General features: G+C 46.1%; 1 protein-coding gene across 1 annotated transcript; it reads left to right on the top strand.

The window, feature by feature from the left end:
- On the top strand, positions 1–20,963 carry Fxr2 (FMR1 autosomal homolog 2). The gene is made up of 17 exons (XM_006973442.3): positions 1–232; positions 9,110–9,162; positions 9,475–9,568; positions 10,485–10,556; positions 10,660–10,808; positions 11,680–11,773; positions 13,048–13,164; positions 16,962–17,132; positions 17,307–17,385; positions 17,733–17,842; positions 18,334–18,420; positions 18,670–18,895; positions 19,041–19,238; positions 19,324–19,524; positions 19,610–19,705; positions 19,853–19,953; positions 20,272–20,963. Exons 1-17 carry the CDS (start codon positions 152–154, stop codon positions 20,365–20,367), a joined length of 2,025 nt encoding a protein of 674 aa, XP_006973504.1. The 5' UTR covers positions 1–151; the 3' UTR covers positions 20,368–20,963.
- The last annotated feature ends 588 nt before the right edge of the window (positions 20,964–21,551 follow it).

Consider the following 21,551-nt stretch of genomic DNA (forward strand, 5'->3'; position numbering starts at 1 on the left):
GGCCGCCGTGGGGCCGGCCCGGCTCCCGCCCCCCGCGGCTCCCCCTCCGGCTCCTCCTCCTGGGAGACGCCGGGGGCCCGGCCCGGCCCGCACTCAGAGCTCTGCTTCAGCCGCTGCCGGGGCGGTCGGAGGTGCTGGTGGCGGCGGCGCCATGGGCGGCCTGGCCTCCGGGGGGGATGTGGAGCCGGGACTGCCCGTCGAGGTGCGGGGCTCCAACGGGGCCTTCTACAAGGTGAGGCGGCGCGTCGCCCCGGGACACCCTCCTCCCCCCCCTCCCCCCGCCGAGGCAGGGAAGAGTGCCGCGGGGATCGAGTTTCGGGAGCTCGGTCCTGACCCTTCGAACCTCCGACCCACGCTCCCACTCGCAACCCTCCCGGGGAGACCGTGGGAGTTGACCCTCGTGCTCTTATTTTGGAGCCTGCGGTGACACCTGCGTTCACCCTCAGCTGAAGCGTGACCGTCGGGTCAGGACTGCGCGTGGATGGGCACCCCTGGTCCCTCCGGAGAAACAAACCCCTGTGCCCGGCTTCTGATTGACTTGGCTTGTGTCTTAGTGGAGGAGATCCTCGAGCTCCTAATCCCAGCCTCTCCCCGGCCCAAGCACATGGGAGAGTCTTTCTTTTCCTGCATGACCCCTTGGGAAGGCCCACTGTCCCACATTAGGTCTTCGGGCTGCAGGGAGGCTCCTGCCTGCGGGCTCTAGACCATTGACTCAACTTGGATCCTGTGTTCTTGTTCCCTGCCTAGGAAGAAATGGTCAGAACCCGTTTGTAGTGTTGAGCATCTTTGGTCTCAGGTTTTATCAGCCATAAAAGTAGGTTTGCTGGACAAGTCTGTCACCCCACCACACCTTTATCCCCAAACCAGCAACCCAGGGATGGATTCGTCTTTATCTCTTGGACTCCAGATACATTTAGGTCATTCCTCTATTGCCTTCTTAAGTTTAAGCTTCATTAAAAGGGTGTCTCAACAAGATTCTTTCTGTTCTTATTCTAACAGTTTTCTACTTGTTGACAGTCTTTCTGGAGAGAGAAAAGTATCTTTCAGAATTGCTAATTTCAGCTTTTCTTTGCCCAAGATTTGTTTCGGGGGTGGGGTTTGGAACAGGATCTTGATATGTAGCTCTCAGTATTTAGCCCAGGCTAAACTTGAACTCTTCTGTACTCCTACCTCAGCCTTCTAAGTTCTGGGATTACAGCCTTGAACCACCATACTAGATCAGACCTTTTGTCTTTTCCTTCTTTCTGTCCATACATCCATGCCACATTCTGGATCTGTTCTGAGTCTTATTCTGAGTCTTATCCCCAATTTAGACTAAGTCTGACTCTCCTTGCTCCCAGGTATTTTTCATCATCTGATAGGTGGAGTTCTGAACGTCTTTTGACTTTGGTTTTCCCCGACAGGGTTTCTCTGTGTAGCCTTGGCTGTTCTGTGCTCTGTAGACCAGGCTGGCCTTGAGCTCATAGCCTCTGCCTCCAACACTGCTAGCTCTCTTCTGACTTTTATGTGTGGAATTGTCCCAGAAACTTTTGATTCCTTCCTTACTCTTTTTGCTCTGGAGAGAAAGGAATTTTCATAGCACCAGGTAAGTTAGATGAGCCACCTTTTACTTCTGATCTCCTCAGGTCCACCCCCTACCCCAGCAGACCTTTCTGCTTTCTCATGCCCTTGGAAATTACTTTCTCTGACCACTACGAAATTGTATCTTTTTGTAGCTGGAAAAGGACTTGTGCTCGCCCTTGTAGATGGTTTCTGCCCCCACTCCCACTGATAAGTTGTATTTTACTCCACTGTAAGTGCCATGCCATTTAGCCTGCCTTTTTTGATCAAGTTCTTTACCCAGTGCCTGTGGGTATACATATCTATTAGGCTTAGCGTATCCTCTCAGTTAAGTCTTGGGCTTTATCTTGATATTTCTGTATTCCTGTGTAATCCTCACTGATGTCCGCCTGTGGTTCATAGCTGAAAAGGCTCCAGGCAGATTCTGACCCCCGGCACCTGCCTCACTCTCCTAACTCTTGGTACTTTTTCTTCTGACTGGAAGAATGCCTTTGTAACATTTATGTTTTCTGTGACAAAAGTCTCTAATTCCTTTCGGGTTCTGATGGGACGCATTTATGTTTTTGTTGGGGGCGGGGCAGGATTTTTCTGTGTAGCCCTGTCTGTAACTCTGTAGACCAGGCTAGCTTTGAACTCAGAGATCCACCTGCCTCTGCCTCCTGAGTGCTGGGATTAAAGGTGTGCACCATCACTACCTGGCCATATGTTTTAATGCTCTTTTCCTCAGACTTGTATTGCACTTGTTAAAACAGTCTTCCTTAGGCTGTGTATGGTGGTCCATGCCTCTAATCCTAGTACTTGGAAGGCTGAAGTAGAAAATCCAGTCTCAAAAAAGGAAAAACAAAAAAAGAAGTACCCTTCATAAAATGTTCTTTTTTCCTTGATATATCTTAGCCTTCATCTGTATCCTTCTCACCCCCCAATTTTGAATTTCAACAAAAGTGTTTTGTTGTTGGTTTTTTTGTTTTGTTTTCTTTTGCTTGTTTTTTTGGGGGGACAGGATCTTTCTATATGTGGCCCTGGAACTCACTGTGTAGACCAAGTTGGCCTTGAACTCACTGGGATATAGATCTGTCTCTGTAGAGTATTGGGATTTAAATCATCTACAACACACCCAATTTGGAAAAAGATTGTTAAATTGAGCATGAGATCAAGATTAGATACTTGCTTTTGTTCCAGGAGGCGTGGGAGCCACGCACAGCCAGGAAAGGTCAGTGCTTAGGTCAGATTAACGTCTGAAGTGGTTGGGAAGGGGTATATTTTTTGTTACATGGATGGGTTTCCAACAGAAAGTCTCTGGACTTTTTTCCTTTTTACCTGTGGGCCATGGCAGTGATAGATTGGAGTGAAGCGGGTAGGTTTCTCTGATACAGAGTAACAGTTGAATAAAAAGGCTGGCAATGTAACTCTTGTACTCTAGCCACTTCAGCACTTTCTGCTCCATGCCTGAGGTAAAACAATCCCTACAATGGCACTAATATTTCTTAAACTCAATGTAATGTAATTGCTTATCTTCCAAACTTGCTGATTAATATTCATGACTCAGCAAACTTTGGTGTGAGTAAAGAAAGAGTGTTAACCTGTCTTTTAGATCTGTAAATCTGGGGAGATCCCCTTCTCCTCTCCCAGAAGTCTGTTTTATTTTGATTTTTCTGGGGTAGATACCAGATCTAAGATCTGAGTTATTTTATAACTATACTAGCAAACTTTCCTTTTTTGTCTTAAGGTGTAGCTCAGGCTGGCTTTTAGCTGAGGATGACCTTGAACTTCTGGTCTTACTGCCTCTACTTACTAAGTGCTAGGATTGGTACATATCACCAACCTCAACTTCATAATGTGTGGGTTGTTTTTTATTGTTGTTGCTGTTGTTTTTTTTTTTTTTTTAAAGATGGGCTTTCTCTGTGTAGCTTTAGCTGTCCTGGAACTCGATCTGTAGACTAGGCTGGCCTCCTACCTCTGCCTCTCCACTGCTGGCATTAAAGGCATGTGCCACCACTGACCAGCCAGCATTCTTTTCTTTCTCTTTCTTTTTTCCTAGACAGGGTTTCTCTGTGTAGCCTTGACTGTCCTGGAACTGTCTGTAGACCTGGCTGACCTTGAACTCACAGGGATCTTCTTGCCTCTGCCTCCCAGGTGCTGGGATTAAAGGCGTGCACCACAACCACCACCACCACCACCACCACCACCACCACCACCACCACCACCACCACCACCACCACCACCACCACCACCACCTGGCTCAGTCTTCTTTTCTTAAGGGACATCATCAGCTTCAAAACATGTTTTTTTGCATTGGCTCTTTTTCTCCTAGAATTCCTTTTCTTCTCAAGGGTGAAGATGGAGGTTAATTTCATATCTTTTTATTTAAAGAAACAGAAGTCTAGAAACTTAAGAGCTGTCTTTATTCATCTCACAGTGCTAAGCCCAGAAAGCTAAGCCAGGAAGTGCTATAGCCTTTGAATCAGATCATCTGGATAGAGAAGGTTTTCTAACAGATTTTATGCACTGGCTTATTTCCCCGGTGGCATAGACCAAACAGAACCCTGGAGTTCCTTTCCATAACTGTTGTCCTCCGGAGAAAACCTTGTATCTGAAGTGAATGGGTAGAATTCAGAGGCAGAGGTGGAACTGGAGTATGATGTTGGGAAGAGAGTTTATTCTGGAAAGTAGTTTAAGGTAAAATGGTGCTGGAGGTGTAAGGATAAGTGGCATTGGGTTATACTGCAGAAGAAGGGGGATTCTCTTCTGAGCTTAGCTACTCTGTGGGTCAATTTCAACATGGTAGAGAATTAGAGTCTTAGACACAGCCTTTGTGAAAGAGTGAGAAACTCTATTTAAGAGGCAAGCAAGTGATTATATCACTTTTCTACTTTTTTTTCTCCTTCGAATGTTTCCGATAATGTTAAGTACCTTGCTAATCTCCTAAGACTTTGGGCCTCTCCCCCTTGCATGAGTGCTTTGCCATTCATTCATTCATTTAAAGTCAGAGTTTCTTTATACAGCCCTGATTGGCCTAGAACTCACTGTATAGATCAGGCTGGCCTGGAACTCAGATCCACCTGCCTCTGCCTCCTTAGTGCTGGGATTAGAAGTGTATGCCACCATTCCTGGCCTCTCTGTCCCACTTTTCCTTAATAAATCTACATTCACCTTGGGGGACAAATTCTTGGGGATGGACATTTGGATAGAGTTTGATGAAAAGTTAGGCTTGGTGACGTATCCCTGTAATCCTAGCACTTGGGAGGTAGAGACTGGTGGGTCAGGAGTTCGTGGTCATCCTCACCTACATAGTGAATTCCACTTGAGATCCTGTCTCAAATAAGCTAAAGAACCCAAAGGGAAGCAGGACCAGGCCAATACTGACCAGTGGAAGTGCTCTGGAAGAGTTACCATGTAGAGACTCCAGGAATGGGCATTGATTCTGAATGAAGAGAAGATAGACATTGCGAGGAAATGTATTTTTAAAAGTATGCTAAGAACCAAGCCAGAATGTCTTAACTAGTCCATACTTGGGCAATAGTAAGGTTCTAAGAAAGACTGTCTCAAAAAAAAAAAAAAAAAAAAAAAAAGCAGCAGCAGTCTGGAGAGATGGCTTATGTGTTTAGAGCGCTTGTTTGTCTTTCAGAGGACTGGGGTTCAATTCCAAGCACCCATATAGTTGCTCTCAACTGTCCATAACTCTAGTTCCAAGGATCTGACACCCTCTTCTGATCTCTGATGGAACCAGGGACACAGTGGTGCACATACATGCCCGCAGGCCTAACACTGAGATTAAGTAAGCAAATCTTATTTTGTTTCATTGCTTTTTGAGACAGGGTTTCTCTGTATAACTTGTCCGGGGTGTCCTGGAACTTGCTCTGGAAATCAGCAGGCTGGAACTCAAAGATCATCCTGCCTCTGCCTCTGCCTCTGCCTCTGCCTCTGCCTCTGCATGCTGGAATTAAAGGCGTGTGCTATCACTGCCTACATGAATAAGTAAATCTTTAAGGGAAAAAAAAAGTAGTAGTAGTAGGGCTGGGGAGACAGCTCAGTTCTTGCTACACTAGCATCAGGAATTGAGTGTGAATCCCGAGAACCAGCATAAGTAGCTTGGTGTAGCAGCAAAACTCTGATCTTAGCACTGACAGGCAGACAGGAGAAACCCAGGGGTGTATTGGTCAGTCCAAGTTCAGTGAAGGATTCTATCTCAAAAATTACAATAGAGGGATTTCTGGTTTTCACATACATACACATACCACACAAACCTGGACATGTTAGCATATGCCTGCAGTCCCAGCACTTGAGAAATAGAGGCAGGTAGATCTCTGTGAGTTCAAGGCCATATAACAACTTGGTATACATAACAGGTTCCAGGTTGTCCAGGGCTGTATAGTGAGACTTTTTACACAAAACAGCCAAAATAGATTGTATCTGGTGCGAAATCCAGGTTTAGATTTTTCCCAATATAAAGGAAGAACAGTACAGGAAGTGGTGGTTGACTGGTCTGTGTGGTGGGAGCTGTGCATTCCCTAGAGACTATTGGTCTATTTTCTCCTAAACTCTGCCACTATCCCAGCTCCTATGCTCAGGGTTGGTACTTGAGCCTGTTAGCCTTTAGAAGCACCTGCCTTCTTACTGGTTTTGATGTGAAGATTGAATTCAAGGCTTTGTACATGCTAAGCACACACCACCACTAAACTATATTCGCCAGAGCCCCCTATTTATTTGTTTGTTTGATAAATACAGGGTTTCTCTGTGTAGCCCTGGCTGTTGTGGAACTCACTCTGTAGACCAGGCTGGCCTGGAACTCAGAGACCCTCCTACCTCTGCCTTCAGAGTGCTAGGATTAAAGGCATGTGCTACCACTGCCTGGCAACTAATTTTTTTTTTCTAGATAGGGTTTTTCTGTGTAGCCCTGACTGTCCTGGAACTTGCTGTGTAGACCAGGCTGGCCTCAAACTTGCAAAGGTCAACTTGCCTCTATCTCCCAAGTGCTGGGATTAAAGATGTGCACCACCAACACCCAGCAGCAACTAATTTTTTATTTTTATTTTATTTTTTTGAGACAGTGTCTTACTGTGTATGTATCTCTGGGTGGCCTGGAACTTGTTATGTAGACCAGGCTGTCCTTGAACTTACAAAGATCCACCTGCCTCTACTTCGCAAATTCTGAGACTACAGAAGCTGTGCACCACTGCATTCAGCCTGTATGTGGGTATTTTATCAGCATATATATCTGTGTACTGCTTGTATGCCTGGTGCTCACAGGTGCCTCTACCAAAGATGACCCTAAAATTTTGCTCTTTCTTTTTTTCTTTTTTATTCGAGACAGAATTTCTCTGTGTAGTTTTGGAGCCTGTTCTAGAACTCGCTCTGTAGCCCAGGCTGGCCTCGAATTCACAGAGATCCGCCTGCCTCTGCCTCCCGAGTGCTGGGATTAAAGGCATGCGCCACCACCGCCTGTCCAAATTCTGCTCTTTCTGCCTTAACTTGAGTGCTGGGTTATATGTGTACTTCACCATGCTTGGCTTATGATACATTCAATTTATTTTTTCTTTTTTAGAACTGGAGAGACAGCTCAGCAGTTAAAAACACTTGCTTTTCCTGAGGCCCGGAGTTCAATTCCAGCACCTGCATCAGGGCTTCACAACTGTATAACTTCAGCTCCAGGGGATCTAACACTTCTGGCCTCCTTGAGCACCTGCACTCAACATTCCCATACCCGCAAGCAGACCCACACACCTACACATATAATGAAAAATAATAACATAATGTTTTAAAATTATTTTTGAAAATTTCATGTATATGAATGCTTGCCTGCATGTGTACCACATGTGTACCTGCTGCCTGCACAGGCCAGAACAAGGTCAGGTCCTCTGGAATTGGAGTTAGAAGTGGTTGTGAGTCACCCATATCGGTGCGAGCCTGTGAGCCTGGGTCATTTGCAAGAGTAGCAAGTGGTCTTCACTGATGAGCCAGTTCTCCACCCCCATTTAAAATTGTTGAGGTAAATTGTGTATCTGATATGAGGTATCAAAGTTCATTTTTTTGTCTGGCTGTCCAGTTTTTCTAATACCATTTGTTGAAAAAGCACTATGCTTTCTCCAAACTTTCTTTTCACTTTTATCAAAAACCAGGAAGTACAAAGTAATGTATAATAACTGAAAGCAATTTTGGGGCTGGGAGTATTGTGCAGTTGATACTGCATGCATAAAATACTCTGAGCACCAAATAGGATATGGTGGTGCACACCTGTCACCACAGCATGTGGGAGACAGACAGGAAGATCAGAAGTTAAAGGCTTTGCTGCGTATGAGTTTGAGGCCAGCCCGGGCTACTGTAAAATCTGTTACATACCTAAATGCTAAATAAAAAACTTGGGCCAGGGAGATGGCTCAGTGGGTAAAGGTATCTGCCATCAAGCCTGTAGGCCCAAATTTGATCCCAGGACCAACATGGTAGAAGGGAACCAACTTCATAAGTTGTCCTTTGACCTCCACAAGATGTGGTGGCAGAAGCATGCATGTGTTCACATACACATGATACACATATATACAATGTGTAATTTAAAACACATACAAAATTTAGTGGATTTAGGTTCCAGAAGTTCATTAGATATGAAACAAGAAGCATAGTTCCTAAAAAATAATGAATTGAGCTGGGCAGTGGTGGCGGCTCATGCCTTTAATCCTAGCACTCAGGAGGGCAGGCAGATCTCTTGAGTTCGAGGCCAGCCTGCTCTACACAGTGAGTTTCAGGATAAGCCGTGACTGTTCACAGAGAAACCCTTTCTCAAAAAACCAATCAAACAAAAAAAGAATTGTACTTTGTCAAAACTAGAAATCTTTGTGTGAAAAATAGGGAAAGAAGACAGAAGAACTGAAGACTGTAGGTTGAATATACAGTTTTGGCTTCTTAGGAAATAAGCAACTGTTTAATGATTCCTTTTGTCATGATCTCAAGATTGGGGTCTTCTACATATTTTATTTTCAGATTCAGTAGTTATTTTTGCCATCCAGAATTATGACATCTGTTCAATTCTAGTTTTTTCTTCGGTAAACTGCTTATTATTTAGAACTCCAGTGTTCCAGTTATTCTCCAAGGACTTGGGCATCTGGGGACTAAATTTGCCAGGTCCCTGCAAGTTAAACTCTTCTCACTTCTTGCCCTGATGTCCTCTGTGTTCTAGTCCAGTCGTACACTGTCTTAGCTTGCTGGAAGTTTCTGGTATTTTAATTGAACTCCGGCAAGCTGCTTAGCACACCAGGTAGCAGATAGATGGGGAAGTAACCTGGACCCCGAGGAGACCACCAGTTTCCAGGCTGATGTGGTGCAGGTTCTGCATTGTTCTTACCCCAAGTTATTTCTATATTTTTATCAGGATGGTTTCCTTTCTCTTGTTTATATTCTTTTCCAATACATCTTCCTTGCTGTGTTTAGACTGTTCACATCCCCTGCTAAACCTCTTAATTTTAAAGGTTTCTGATTTCTCTTCCTGATGGCTGAGATGGTGGTTAAATGTATTTTCATTAATGCTTTTTACATTTTTTTTTTCTAAATTTTTTTCTAGGGCTTTGTGAAGGATGTCCATGAAGACTCTGTCACCATCTTCTTTGAAAACAAGTAAGACCTTAGGAATAGACAAGCACACTAGTCCTAAAAGGAGAGTGAGAAAGCGGGGCTGCTGAGGCCTGCGGGTGGCAGGGAGCCGGGAGTTTGGGTGAGGATTCCAGGAAAGGAAAGATAGCTTGGTGTAAGTTGTAGGCATTTGGTAGTGGGCAGCAAGGGATAAGAGACCACTGGAGCAGAGCCTGTTGTTTTGACTCTTTGAGTGCCAGGAAGGATAAACGGGGTCTTGGCAAGGGAGTAACCCCATTGTAAGAAGTGGACAATTACATCAGTCTGAATAGCTTTCATGTCACTTTTGTCTTGTAGCTGGCAAAGTGAGAGACAGATTCCTTTTGGGGACGTCCGACTACCACCTCCAGCTGACTATAATAAGGAGATCACAGAAGGAGATGAGGTCGAGGTAAAGCCTGTGAAGTCCACCTTTCCAGTGTCAATTTGCCTTTTTTCCCCTCAGGATTCTGTGTTTTGTTTTTTGTTTGTGTGTGTGTGTGTGTGTGTGTGTGTGTGTGTGTGTGTGTGTGTGTGTGTGTGTGTCATGAGTGTGCCACAGCTCACAAGTGGTGGTCAGGACATTGAACTCAAGTCATCAGACTTGGAGAGCTCTTACCCACTGTGCAAGGAAAATAAAATAAAACTCAGTGACCTCATATTTTTCAGTTAGTATTTCCTTACTCTGGTTTCTTTCTTTTTTTTTTTTTTTTGGTTTTTCGAGACAGGGTTTCTCTGTGTAGCTTTGCGCCTTTCCTGGAACTCACTTGGTAGCCCAGGCTGGCCTCGAACTCACAGAGATCCGCCTGCCTCTGCCTCCCGAGTGCTGGGATTAAAGGCGTGCGCCACCACCGCCCGGCTCTGGTTTCTTTTTTGTGGGTTTAGGAATGCTTCTCAAGTATCTGAATGCTTTCTCCAATACCCCCACCCCACCCCCCCCACCCCCGGGTTTCTTTGTGTTACAGCTCTCCTAGAACTGGCTGTCCTAGAACTCACTTTGTAGACCAGGCTGGCCTCAAACTCAGAGATCCCCCAGGTGCTGAGATTAAACCACCACTGCCCAGCTTCCAATTCTTTTTGTTTGTTTGCTTTTTGTTTTGTTTTGTTTTTGTTTTTTGAGACAGGGTTTCTCTGTGTAACAGACTTGGCTGTCCTGGAACTGACTCTTATAGACTAGGCTGGCCTCAAACTCCCAGGGATCCACCTGTCTCTACCTCCCGAGTGTTAGGGTTAAAAGTGTGCATTACCACACCCGGCTTGCTTACTCCAATTCTTGATGTTTTTGAATAGTCTTCAGTGCTATGTCTCTTTATTTCTAACTTTTCCAGGTTTATTCGAGAGCCAACGAACAGGAACCTTGTGGTTGGTGGCTGGCCCGGGTTCGGATGATGAAGGGAGATGTGAGTGACTGAGGCCCTTTGGAGAACTCCTGAAAGTGTTTTGTTCTTGGAAAGTTGGCAAATGAATGCTCAGGTCATTCACTTCCTTTTTCCTTCCTGCCAGTTCTATGTCATTGAGTATGCTGCCTGTGATGCTACCTACAATGAGATTGTCACCCTGGAACGACTTCGGCCTGTTAATCCCAATCCCCTTGCAACCAAAGGCAGCTTCTTCAAGGTTACAATGGCTGTGCCTGAAGATCTCAGAGAGGCGTGAGTGTTGGGAAGGTTGGAAATTGGGGGTTCTCTGGCAGCCTCTGTCCTTATTTCTTCCGGGTCTCCCACTCTTCAGTCTGCTGTTCATCTCTTGGCCCTGTGAGAACCTTTTTGCATGATACACCCGTACCCCTTCCATTTTTCATCTTTGTCCTTCTTTCTCTCTTTGTTTTGTTTATTTTGAGACAGGGCCTCACTACACAAGCTCTGGCTGGCATGAAACTCTATGTGTAAACCAGGCTGGCCTTGAAGTCACAGTGATCCACCTGCCTCTGCCTTCCTGAGTGCTGGGATTAAAGGTGTGTGCCACTATGCCCTGCTCTGATTATTTTTTAAAATAGTTTTCTTTTTTTTTTTTTTTTTTTTTTTTTGAAGCATAAATATTTATTTGTAACAAAGGAGTTTGTGTACATTGTTGAAAATCTACAACTTCTTGTTAAATTCACATTTGCACTTTACCTTTTTAAACAAACATTTATAATCATAAAAAATAGTTTTCTTAAATCCCTATTCTTTAGCAATGGTTCTATCCCAATCTGGTCTACAAAGTGAGTTCCAGGATAGCCAGAGCTGTTACACAGAGAAAGCCCTGTCTCAAAAAACAAAACAACAGCCGGGCATTGGTGGCGCACGCCTTGAATCCTAACACTTGGGAGGCAGAGGCAGGCGGACCTCTGTGAGTTCAAGACCGGCCTGGTCTACAGAACAAGTTCTAGGACAGGCTCCAAAGCTACGCAGAGAAACCCTGTCTTGAAAAACCAAACCAAACCAACAAAAACCAGTGGTTCTATCCTGCTTACTTTCTCCTCCCTACTTTTGCCCCTTGACCCTCGTCCTGCTCCGTCATGAATACTTTGCTCTTCTGCAGCTGCTCCAATGAAAACGTCCATAAAGAGTTCAAGAAGGCCTTGGGGGCCAATTGCATCTTTCTCAACATCACGAACAGCGAGCTCTTTATTCTGGTGAGTTTTCACGCTTGAGTCTAACATTGGCCTTTTCAACAGTTTCTCCTTTTCCCTCTGGAAACTTGCAAAAGTCTATATGCTAGACTGCTCACACCTACTGGTGACTTTGTTACTCCTGACCCTTCCTTAGTTTCCCTCATGTATATCTTAATCTCCCCCTTTGTGTTTTTCCCAATGTGAGAGATCAAACCATGTTCTTCACAGACCTGTGTGCTCTAGACAAGTACCCTAGCTTTAGATATGTTAGGATCTGTGTGTGTGTGTGTGTGTGTGTGTGTGTGTGTGTGTGTGTGTGTGTGTGTGTATTTGCATGTATATAGGTGCACACCATGGGAGGAGGGGCTGGGAAAGCCTGAAATGTTGGTATCGGGTATCTGTCTCAATCACTACACTTTACAAGGCAGAGTATTTTTTTTTTTTTGAACCCAGAGCAAGCCAATTCTGGTTAGGCTAGCTGTCCAGTTAGCCAGCCCTGGGAATTCCTGTTCTGCCTTTTCCATGTGTCTCACAACCAGCTGTAACTCCAGTTCCAAGGCATCTGACACCCTTTTCAGGTTTTTGCACCTATGTGCACATAACATTCACAGAGAGAGACACATAGAAATAATTTTTTCCCCCTAAAACTTACTATGTAAACCAGTCTGGCCTCAAACTCACAGAGATCTACCTGCTGCATCCACCACTAACCCCCCCCCCCTATAAATCTTTAAAAGGGGGGAAAAACCCCACTGAATAACTCTCCCTTGTACTTGCTCCTTATTGTCAAATGGCTTCTGTCAATATTTAGTGACTGACAGTAATTTTCCTGCAGCCTACCTCATTTCTTTTGTTCCTTTGAGACGAGGTGTGCGCCACCCCCCACCCTCACCCCCACCCCAGCTGACCTGGTATTCACTGTGTAGCTGAATCTGCACTGGAGTTTGTGATGGTTTTTCTGCTTTGCTTTCCCTAGTTTTGAGGTGATGGGCATGTGCTACCACACCTTATTTTAAACTTCATTTATTTTATTTTTTAGCTTTTTGAGACAGGGCTTCTCTTTGTGTAGCTCTGGCTGTCCTGGAACTCACTCTGTAGACCAGGCTGGCCTCAAACTCACAGAGATCCGCCTGCCTCTGCCTCTTAAGTGTTAAGGTCAAAGGCTTGAACCACCATGGCTCAGCTGAAATTCATTCTTGACACCTGCCTTCTTTCAGGGACTCTGGCATTGCGTAGTCTCTGATGCCCCCTTGGGTGTATTTTGCTTTTAAGACCTTCTATTCATTTCTTCCCAGTCAACCACAGAAGCCCCTGTGAAGAGGGCGTCTTTGCTGGGTGATATGCATTTTCGAAGCCTTCGCACCAAATTGCTGCTTATGTCCCGCAATGAAGAAGCTACCAAGCACCTAGAGGCAAGTTTTGGCTGCTCATTCTCATGCTAAATAATGTTCTTCTTTCCTTTCTTATCTTCTTGTGTTTCTGAAACATAGAGAAAGGCTACTGGGTCATTAGTCCTGAATTAGCTGTTTGATCTTACATTCTCCAGAGGACCTTGTTTTATCATGTTCTGTTTTGGGTTTTTCAAGACAGGGTTTCTGTGTACCTCTGGCTGTCCTGGAACTAACTCTGTAAACCAGGCTAGCTGTGAACTTATAGAGATCCACCTGCCTCTGCCTCTGCCTCCTGAGTACTGGGATTAAAAAGATGTGCTACCATATCTGGTCAAAAGTACATTCTATCTGTCTGTCTGTCTATTTTTTGAGTCAAGGTCTCTCTATTATATAGCTTTGGCTGTCCTAGAACTTGCTATATAAAGCAGGCTGGCCAAACTCACAGAGATCCACCCGCCTGTCTCCCAAGTGCTGAGATTAAATGCATGCACCACCACTGCCCTGCAATGTTGTCATTTTGAAACAGGGTTTCACTGGTTTCCTTGGCTTGCCTGAAACTCTGTGCAAGCCAGACTAGCCACAATCTCAAAGGGATTGCCTACCTCTGCTTCTCAAGTGCTGGAATCAAAGGTGTGTACCACCATGCCCAGCTTGTCTTTTTGTTTGTTTCTTTTCAAGACAATGTCTCTCTGAGCCCTGGCTCTCCTGGAACTCACTCTGTAGACCAGGCTGGCCTCTGAACTCATGGAGATCCTCCTGCCTCTGCCTCCTGAGTGCTAGCATCAAAGGTATGCACCACCAATGCCTGGCTGTTAAACCATTCTAAATGAGTATAAGATATGTGTGTGTGTTTTGATTGAATTGGATTTCTGATTCCATTTATCAAGTGAACTGATCCTTTGGGGAGGCTTTTCTTTGAGACAATGCAAATTGTGTATTATGGCAGTCTTCTCCAGGGCTATTGCTGAGGGAACTGGGAGATGAAAAGTTGGGCTGAAGAGGTGGCTTAGAGGTTAAGAGCACTGCTTGCTCTTCCAAAGGTCCTGAGTTAAATTCCCAGCAGCCACATGGTGGCTCACAACCATTTGTAATGAGATCTGGTGCCCTCTTCTGGCCTGCAGGGATACGTGCAGACAGAACACTGTATACATAATAAATCTTTAAAAAAAAAAGAAAAAAGAAAAGTCACCATTCCTTCCACTTGAAACATGTCTTTGCCAGTCCCAAATGAGCAGGTTTTTTTCTTTTTTAAGATTTATTTTGCCTGGGCTAGAGGGAAGAGCACTGGCTGCTCTTCCAGAGGTTCTAACTTCAAATCCCAGCAACTACATGGTAGCTCACAACAGTCTATTAACTGTAGTCCTATGGGATCAAATGCCCTCTTCTGGTGAGAAAATGTACATACAGACAAAACACTTACATACATAAAGTGCATAAATGAATAAATATTTAATGTATATATATTCATTTATTTATTTATTTTACCTGATGTGGTAGCACATGCTTTTCTGGAAGCAGTGGCAGGCAGATCTCTGTGAGTTCGAGGCCAGCCGATCTATAAAACAAGTTCCAGGACAGCCAGGGCCACAGAGAAACCCTGTTTCAAAAACAAACAAAAATGTATTTTACTTTATGTGTATTGAGTGTTTTTTCCCTGCCTTCATCCATGGTGTCTATGGAGGTCAGAAGAGAGCATTAGATCCCCTGGGGCTAAAGTTGAAAGGTGGTTATGAGCTGCCAGATAGATGCTGGGAATGAAATCTGGGTCCTCTACTAGACTTTCCCTAACCTTGGAGCCAATTCTCCAGCTCCATAAGCAGATTTTAACAAAGGGTAGAATACTCTTTTCTCCTAGAACTTGGCTTTCTCTTTCTTTGTTAACATTCTTTGTTAGCCCTGAGTAATTGAAGTTAGACATAGGTACGAAGTGCTTGCTCAGAATTGAGAGGAAGAGGTAGGTGAATCTCTACATAGAGGTCCAGAACATCCAGGGCTATCGGGGCTATGTAGAGAGACCCTGTCTTCAACAACAACAAAAAAAGAAAAGGAAAGGAAAGGAAAGCTTGCATACTTGATATTCCTTACATTCTCTTTCTCTCTCTCTCTCTCTCTTTTTTTTTTTTTTTTATTGAGACATAGTCTCACTGTGTAACCTTGGCTGGCCTGGAACTTGCTCTGTAGACCAGACTTGTCTCAAACTCAGAGATCCACCTGTCTCTGCCTTCCTAGTGCTGGAATTAAAGGTGTGTACCACTGTACCCAGCTAACACTCCTTTTCTTGTTCTCCCAACCCCTTTCTTTTTATCTCTTTGCTAGGGACTAAATCTAGAGCCTTCCGCACTTGAGGCAAGTTCTCGAACACTGACCTACAAAAGGCAGTGTTTTAAAATAACTGTTAGGACTATAGCTGAGTGGTACAACATTTGCCTAGAGTATGAGAAACTGTGCATATAACAGTTGACTCTGCCCAGATACTCAGGAGAGGCAGGAAAACTGCTTGAATGCATTAGTTCATGGCCAGCCCAGTGAGACCCCATCTGAAGAAGAACTGGACAGCTGGGCATAGTGACATGTACCTATTATTTGACTAGAAAGTTAAGAGCACCAGTTGCCCTTGCAGAGGACCTGGGTTTGATTCCCAGCACATACATGGCAGCTTATAACCATCTTTAACTTCAGTTCCAGGGGGTTTTATGCCTCTTCTGGCCTCCTGGAGCAACAAGCATGTACACGGAACACAGATAGACATGCAAGCAAAATACTCATACATAAAAATAAAAAAAAAAAAATTAAATCAAAACAATAGGAATTTGATCATGTAATGGTTAAAAAAAAATATGTGTGTGTAGCAAGCACTCATAGGCAGCTTATTTATTTTGGTGTTTGAGACAGGGTCTCTGTAGCCCTGGCTGTCCTGGAATTTTTTAATGTAGATCAGGCTGGCCTCGAACTCACAGATCTGCCTACCTCTGCCACCTGATGCCCAGCAATTTATTTATTTAATTATTTCCTACAGTGTTTTGATCATACTCCTGCCCAGTAGTTTGTTTTTGATGCCAGGGGTTGAACATAGGCCTGGAGCATGTAGGCAAACACTCATACGCAGAAGAATTTTAAGAAGCCACTTGGATGTCAGCCTTGTTTAACTCTCTTGCTAGTCTTTGTTTCTGTTTTTGTTTTTCAAGACAGGGTTTTTCCTCTGTAGCCCTGACTGTCTTTGAACGCACTCTGTAGACCAGGCTGGCCTCGAACTCAGAGATCCTGCTGCCTCTACCTCCCAAGTGCTGGGATTAAAGGTGTGCACCGCCACTGCCGGTCTGCTAGTTGGTCTGTCTGTCTGTCTGTCTCACTCTCCCTCCCTCTTTTTTTTTTTTTTTTTTTTTTTTTTAAAGCAGAATAAACACTGATTTATTAATGAAAAGTGAGAACTCCTGAGAGTGGGAAGGGTTCAAAGGAGGAGTAGTATTCTTACTAACTTCCGAGTGAGTAGGCCAGCTGTAAGGACTTGTCAGGTGATAGACCAGAGGCACAGAGGGTGTGTCTTGTTAAGGACCATTCATCCAGTTAGTGTTAGAGCCAAATCTAGAACTTTGGTGGCTTCTAGCTCAAACTGCCCTCATTAGTTAATCACTGCCCATAAGCCCTCGTATTTAAAAGTGCCTGAGATTTCTGTGCAGGGCTCAGTGGCTAGCAGACCACGGGTGGTCCTGGTTTTCTTCATACTTTTTCCCTTATTTAAACTATACAAAGGATTAGCCACCTGGGACGTGTATTCTGAGATTCCACCACCATGATCTCACAGTGCCTTTTCCTTTCAGACAAGTAAGCAGTTGGCAGCAGCGTTCCAAGAGGAGTTTACAGTCAGAGAGGACCTGATGGGTCTGGCAATTGGGACCCATGGTGCCAACATCCAGCAGGCCCGCAAAGTGCCAGGAGTGACTGCCATTGAGTTGGGTGAAGAGACTTGCACTTTCCGCATCTATGGGGAGGTCAGCCAAAGATGGGTCTTTTGGTTCCTTGGGGGGACTGAGGGGATAGAGGGTAAGATGGAAAGCAAGTCTGAGCTGTGGTGACCTCCCTGCCTGACTTTGGTAGCAGCTTATTTCTCCAACGTTAGAGAATGGCGGAGATCCAGGTTCTGTTTTAGTTTACTCTTTCTATAGACGCCAGAGGCGTGCCGACAAGCTCGCAGCTACCTGGAGTTTTCTGAGGACTCTGTACAAGTACCCAGGAACCTGGTTGGTGAGTTTGGGTGTGTGTGTGTATGAAAGGAATAGTTTGGGCCCGGGTGGCAGGGTCTTGAAAACAGTGTTAGGCATGTGACTAGGATTGATGTTACTCTGTGGACTTCTGGTTTCATAAGGGCAGAATAAATAGTCTGACCTAGGAATGAGAAAAAGGGAATGATAAATGTGTGGAGATCGTAGGTAGCATTTTATCCCATGGAGAGGTTATGAGATTCCTAGAAATAGGAGAATGAATTAAGTGCAATATATGTAGAGAAGGGGCTGTAGAAGACGTTTACTTTTATTTCCTTAACAACAATAACAACAAAAATTAAAAGCCTAATTCCTCCTTTATCCATTTAGGCAAAGTGATTGGAAAGAATGGGAAAGTGATCCAGGAGATTGTGGATAAGTCTGGTGTGGTGAGGGTTCGTGTGGAAGGTGATAATGACAAGAAGAACCCCAGGGAGGAGGTATGGGGCACAGAGGCCTAGAAATTGTTTTCTAGAAATAGGAGGCACTGGGGACTTCTAAAGGGTGGAGCACAGAACATAGCCCTAGTAGACTGTGACCCTGTTGTCCTTTTGAGGAGTGGGCTTAACTTTCCAATCTTTTTCTTTTTTCTTCTTTTTCTTTTTTGAACAGGAGCTCACTATATAGCCCTAGCTGGCCTGGACCTAACTTTGTGAACCAGGCTGGCCTTAAACTCAATTTACAGAGATACTGCCTGTCTCTGCCTCCCCAATGTTGGGACTAAAGGCGTGTGCCACCATGCCTGGCATTTGGGGGGGAATGGGTTGAGACAGAATCTCATGTAGCATAGTTATGCTTGAAATTAATTAACTTTACCGTGTAGCTGAGGATAGCTTTGAATTCCTGCTCCTCCTCTGTCTCCTGAGTGCTAAGATTATTTGTACCATCACAGCTAACTGACTTGTACTCTTTCTGTTGCTCTGTTCTCTAGGGAATGGTTCCCTTCATATTTGTTGGCACCCGAGAGAATATCAGCAATGCCCAGGCACTGCTGGAGTACCACCTCTCCTACCTGCAGGTACCCATGTCAGACAGGCTGGGGGAGCGAGGGGGGAGGGGCTGCCTGCATATCATCTTTGGGGCTGGCCTGCCTGCTGCCTTTCTGTAGAACAGGACTGTTGGTTCATCCTGTTCTTTCTAAGCCTTTGTCTTCCTTCTTGTATCCCAAAAGCTTAGCTACACAGGGACCAATGAGTAGAAAAGCATGAAGGAAGTGGACTGTCCACTCATTTTCATTCTCTGTGTTGTCTGTCTTCTTTCCAACCAGGAGGTTGAACAGCTTCGCTTGGAGAGACTGCAAATTGATGAACAGCTTCGGCAGATTGGGCTGGGCTTTCGCCCTCCTGGGAGTGGACGGGGTGGCGGTGGCGGCAGTGACAAGGCTGGCTATACTACAGATGAGAGCTCCTCCTCTTCCCTGCACACGACCCGGACATACGGGGGCAGCTATGGGGGCCGGGGCCGAGGCCGGAGGACTGGTGGTCCTGCCTATGGTGAGACAGCGGTGGGGGCGGCGGGGGCCTGGGGAGAGCAGTGACTTGGGTGCTTGTGAGTGACGGGAAGAGTCTGGTTTGGAGGAGGTGGTAGAACTCGCAGGGCAGCACCAGTGGCCCTGATTAAACCCTTCTGTGCCCTCAGGCCCCAGCTCAGACCCATCCACGGCTTCTGAGACAGAGTCAGAAAAGAGAGATGAGCCTAATCGAGCAGGACCCGGTGACCGAGATCCCCCAAGCCGTGGAGAAGAAAGCCGGAGGCGGCCGATTGGGGGCCGGGGAAGGGGACCCCCACCTGTTCCCCGGCCTACCTCAAGATACAACTCGTCATCTATTAGCTCAGGTTATCAGAGGGCTGGGGTCATGTATGTGAGCCCACAGGAGAAAATAGTTGTCACCTGACCCCAGTCCCTCCTTCCTCTCCTCAGTGCTAAAGGACCCAGACAGTAATCCTTACAGCCTATTGGACACATCTGAACCAGAGCCCCCAGTGGATTCAGAGCCTGGGGAACCCCCTCCAGCAAGTGCCCGACGTCGCCGTTCCCGCCGCCGTCGTACTGATGAAGACAGGACTGTCATGGATGGAGGCCTGGAGTCTGATGGTCCTAACATGACAGAGAATGGCCTGGGTGAGGGGCGAGCCCGGATTCTTAGGTGTCTTGAGAAAGAATGAAGAATGAGAGGATGGGTGGGTGACTTTTCTTTACTCCACAGAAGAGGAATCGAGACCCCAGCGCCGCAATCGCAGCCGCCGCCGCCGCAATCGTGGTAATCGAACTGATGGGTCCATCAGCGGAGACCGCCAACCAGGTCAGCTGACATTGCGGGATCAGAGCCTTCCCTGAGCTAAGGATGGAATGCTTGGTGCTCTAGGGAAACCAGGGTTGGGTTCAGTGGGAACCGTGGAGATGGATCCCTGTGTTCCTGAAAGTCTTGATCCCTCTCTGCCTTTCCTAGTGACTGTGGCAGACTATATCTCACGGGCAGAGTCTCAGAGCCGCCAGCGGCCACCTCTGGAATGCACGAAACCCTCAGAGGATTCTCTTTCAGGACAGAAGGTTGGCAGTCATGATACAGCTTACCCCATTCTTTTTTTTTTTTATTTTTTTATTTTTTTATTTTTGGGCAGGGACACAGAAAACTTGTGTAGGAAATACCTGAGTTGTTGAATTGCCAGGCTGTATGTGGTGGAGTTCAGGTCAAGCCAGGCTAGAGCAGAGCTGGTTGCGAATGGAAGGCAAGGCTCACAGTGCCTAGAGCACAAGGAGATGAGGGAATTAGCCCTGGTCTCCATGTGTCTGCAGTGAGAAGGAATGCCTACACTTTGTGTACTGATGGACTGCTTTCTTTTCCTTTTCCTCCTGCTTCCTCTTCAGGGTGACTCTGTCAGCAAGCTTCCCAAGGGCCCCTCGGAGAACGGGGAGCTCTCTGCCCCCTTGGAGTTGGGTAGTTTGGTGAATGGGGTTTCATAAAACCTCCAGTCCACATCCCTCCTTTCTCCATCTCGCTTGCTGCCCACCACCATGGCCCTCATGGGTCCAACTGACCTGCGCTGGAGCTGCTCTTATCTATGGGGGAGGGGGGTGGCACAGCAGCTTGGGTCCCCCCCAACCTCCAGGAGCTAGTGGAGGGGTGTGTAACAGGGTCATACCCCCTCCCTCTTGTCCACCCAACCCCCAGGGTGAGGGGAGCCTCCCCTTCCCTATCAGACTGGATGTGCCTTTATCCTCTAATGCCCCGACCTCTGAACACCCCCATTCTCCGCCTGTTGGTGGGGGTGCTCCTTGACCCACCCAGATTTGACAGTTCAGGGGGGCTCCCCTGCTATCCCTCCTCCCATCCTGTACCCCCCATTTCTGGGGCCTCATCACTGTGGAAGACGGGGATAGTGAGGGTATTTGTGGGTGGGAGGCATGGGGAAGGTTCTGGAGTAGAACCAGGGGTGTGTATGAAGGGGGTGACAAGGTCCCCCAGGGAAGTGGGGGGAATAACCTTGTCTGGTGGATGAGAAGGCGTATTTATTTTTCACTGTACAGTATTTAAAAAGAGAATAAAAAAATCCAATGGCCTTGTGGTTCCCATGCCTTATTTGTCCCCAGTCTGTGGTCTGTTTGGGTCTCTAGGACTGACCTGTACTGCTTCCTGGCTATTCTGTATTCTTAGCTTCTCATTCTGTGTCAGGAAGATGATATTCTGGAAATTGCTGCATTAATTCTCCATGCCCAGCTACTTGGTTGCTTGATAGAGTTGGGCCACTCCTAAGCCCTGAGTCACAGGAGGCTAGGCAGGGCTGCTTGAAGCTGGACCTGTTCCTGCTAGGAGCTGGAGTCTGGGCAGGCTGTTTAATCGGATTATCTGGGGCCTGGGGCACAGGCAGGGCCATCATCAGGGGAGAAAATAGGGTTCTTTCAGCATGGCCTCTAGAACCCAGGAAGGTCAGCATGCATTTCTGGCTTGGTCTTGCTCTGGCTCCAGAATCCACATCACTGACCTTAGCTTTTGGGGTCTTACGGGTGAAGAGGTAGTGACTGGGATTGAGAGACTCCAGACCCAGGTTGGACATGGGTTGAAGATGATCCTAAAGAGGGTGTCCTGAATGCCTTGTCAGAGAAAGAAGCCATGACCTTAAAGTGGAATCCTCAAGAAATAAGTATCA

The sequence above is a fragment of the Peromyscus maniculatus genome, chromosome 8 (genome assembly GCF_049852395.1).
Source record: "Peromyscus maniculatus bairdii isolate BWxNUB_F1_BW_parent chromosome 8, HU_Pman_BW_mat_3.1, whole genome shotgun sequence".
Taxonomy (NCBI): domain Eukaryota; kingdom Metazoa; phylum Chordata; class Mammalia; order Rodentia; family Cricetidae; genus Peromyscus; species Peromyscus maniculatus.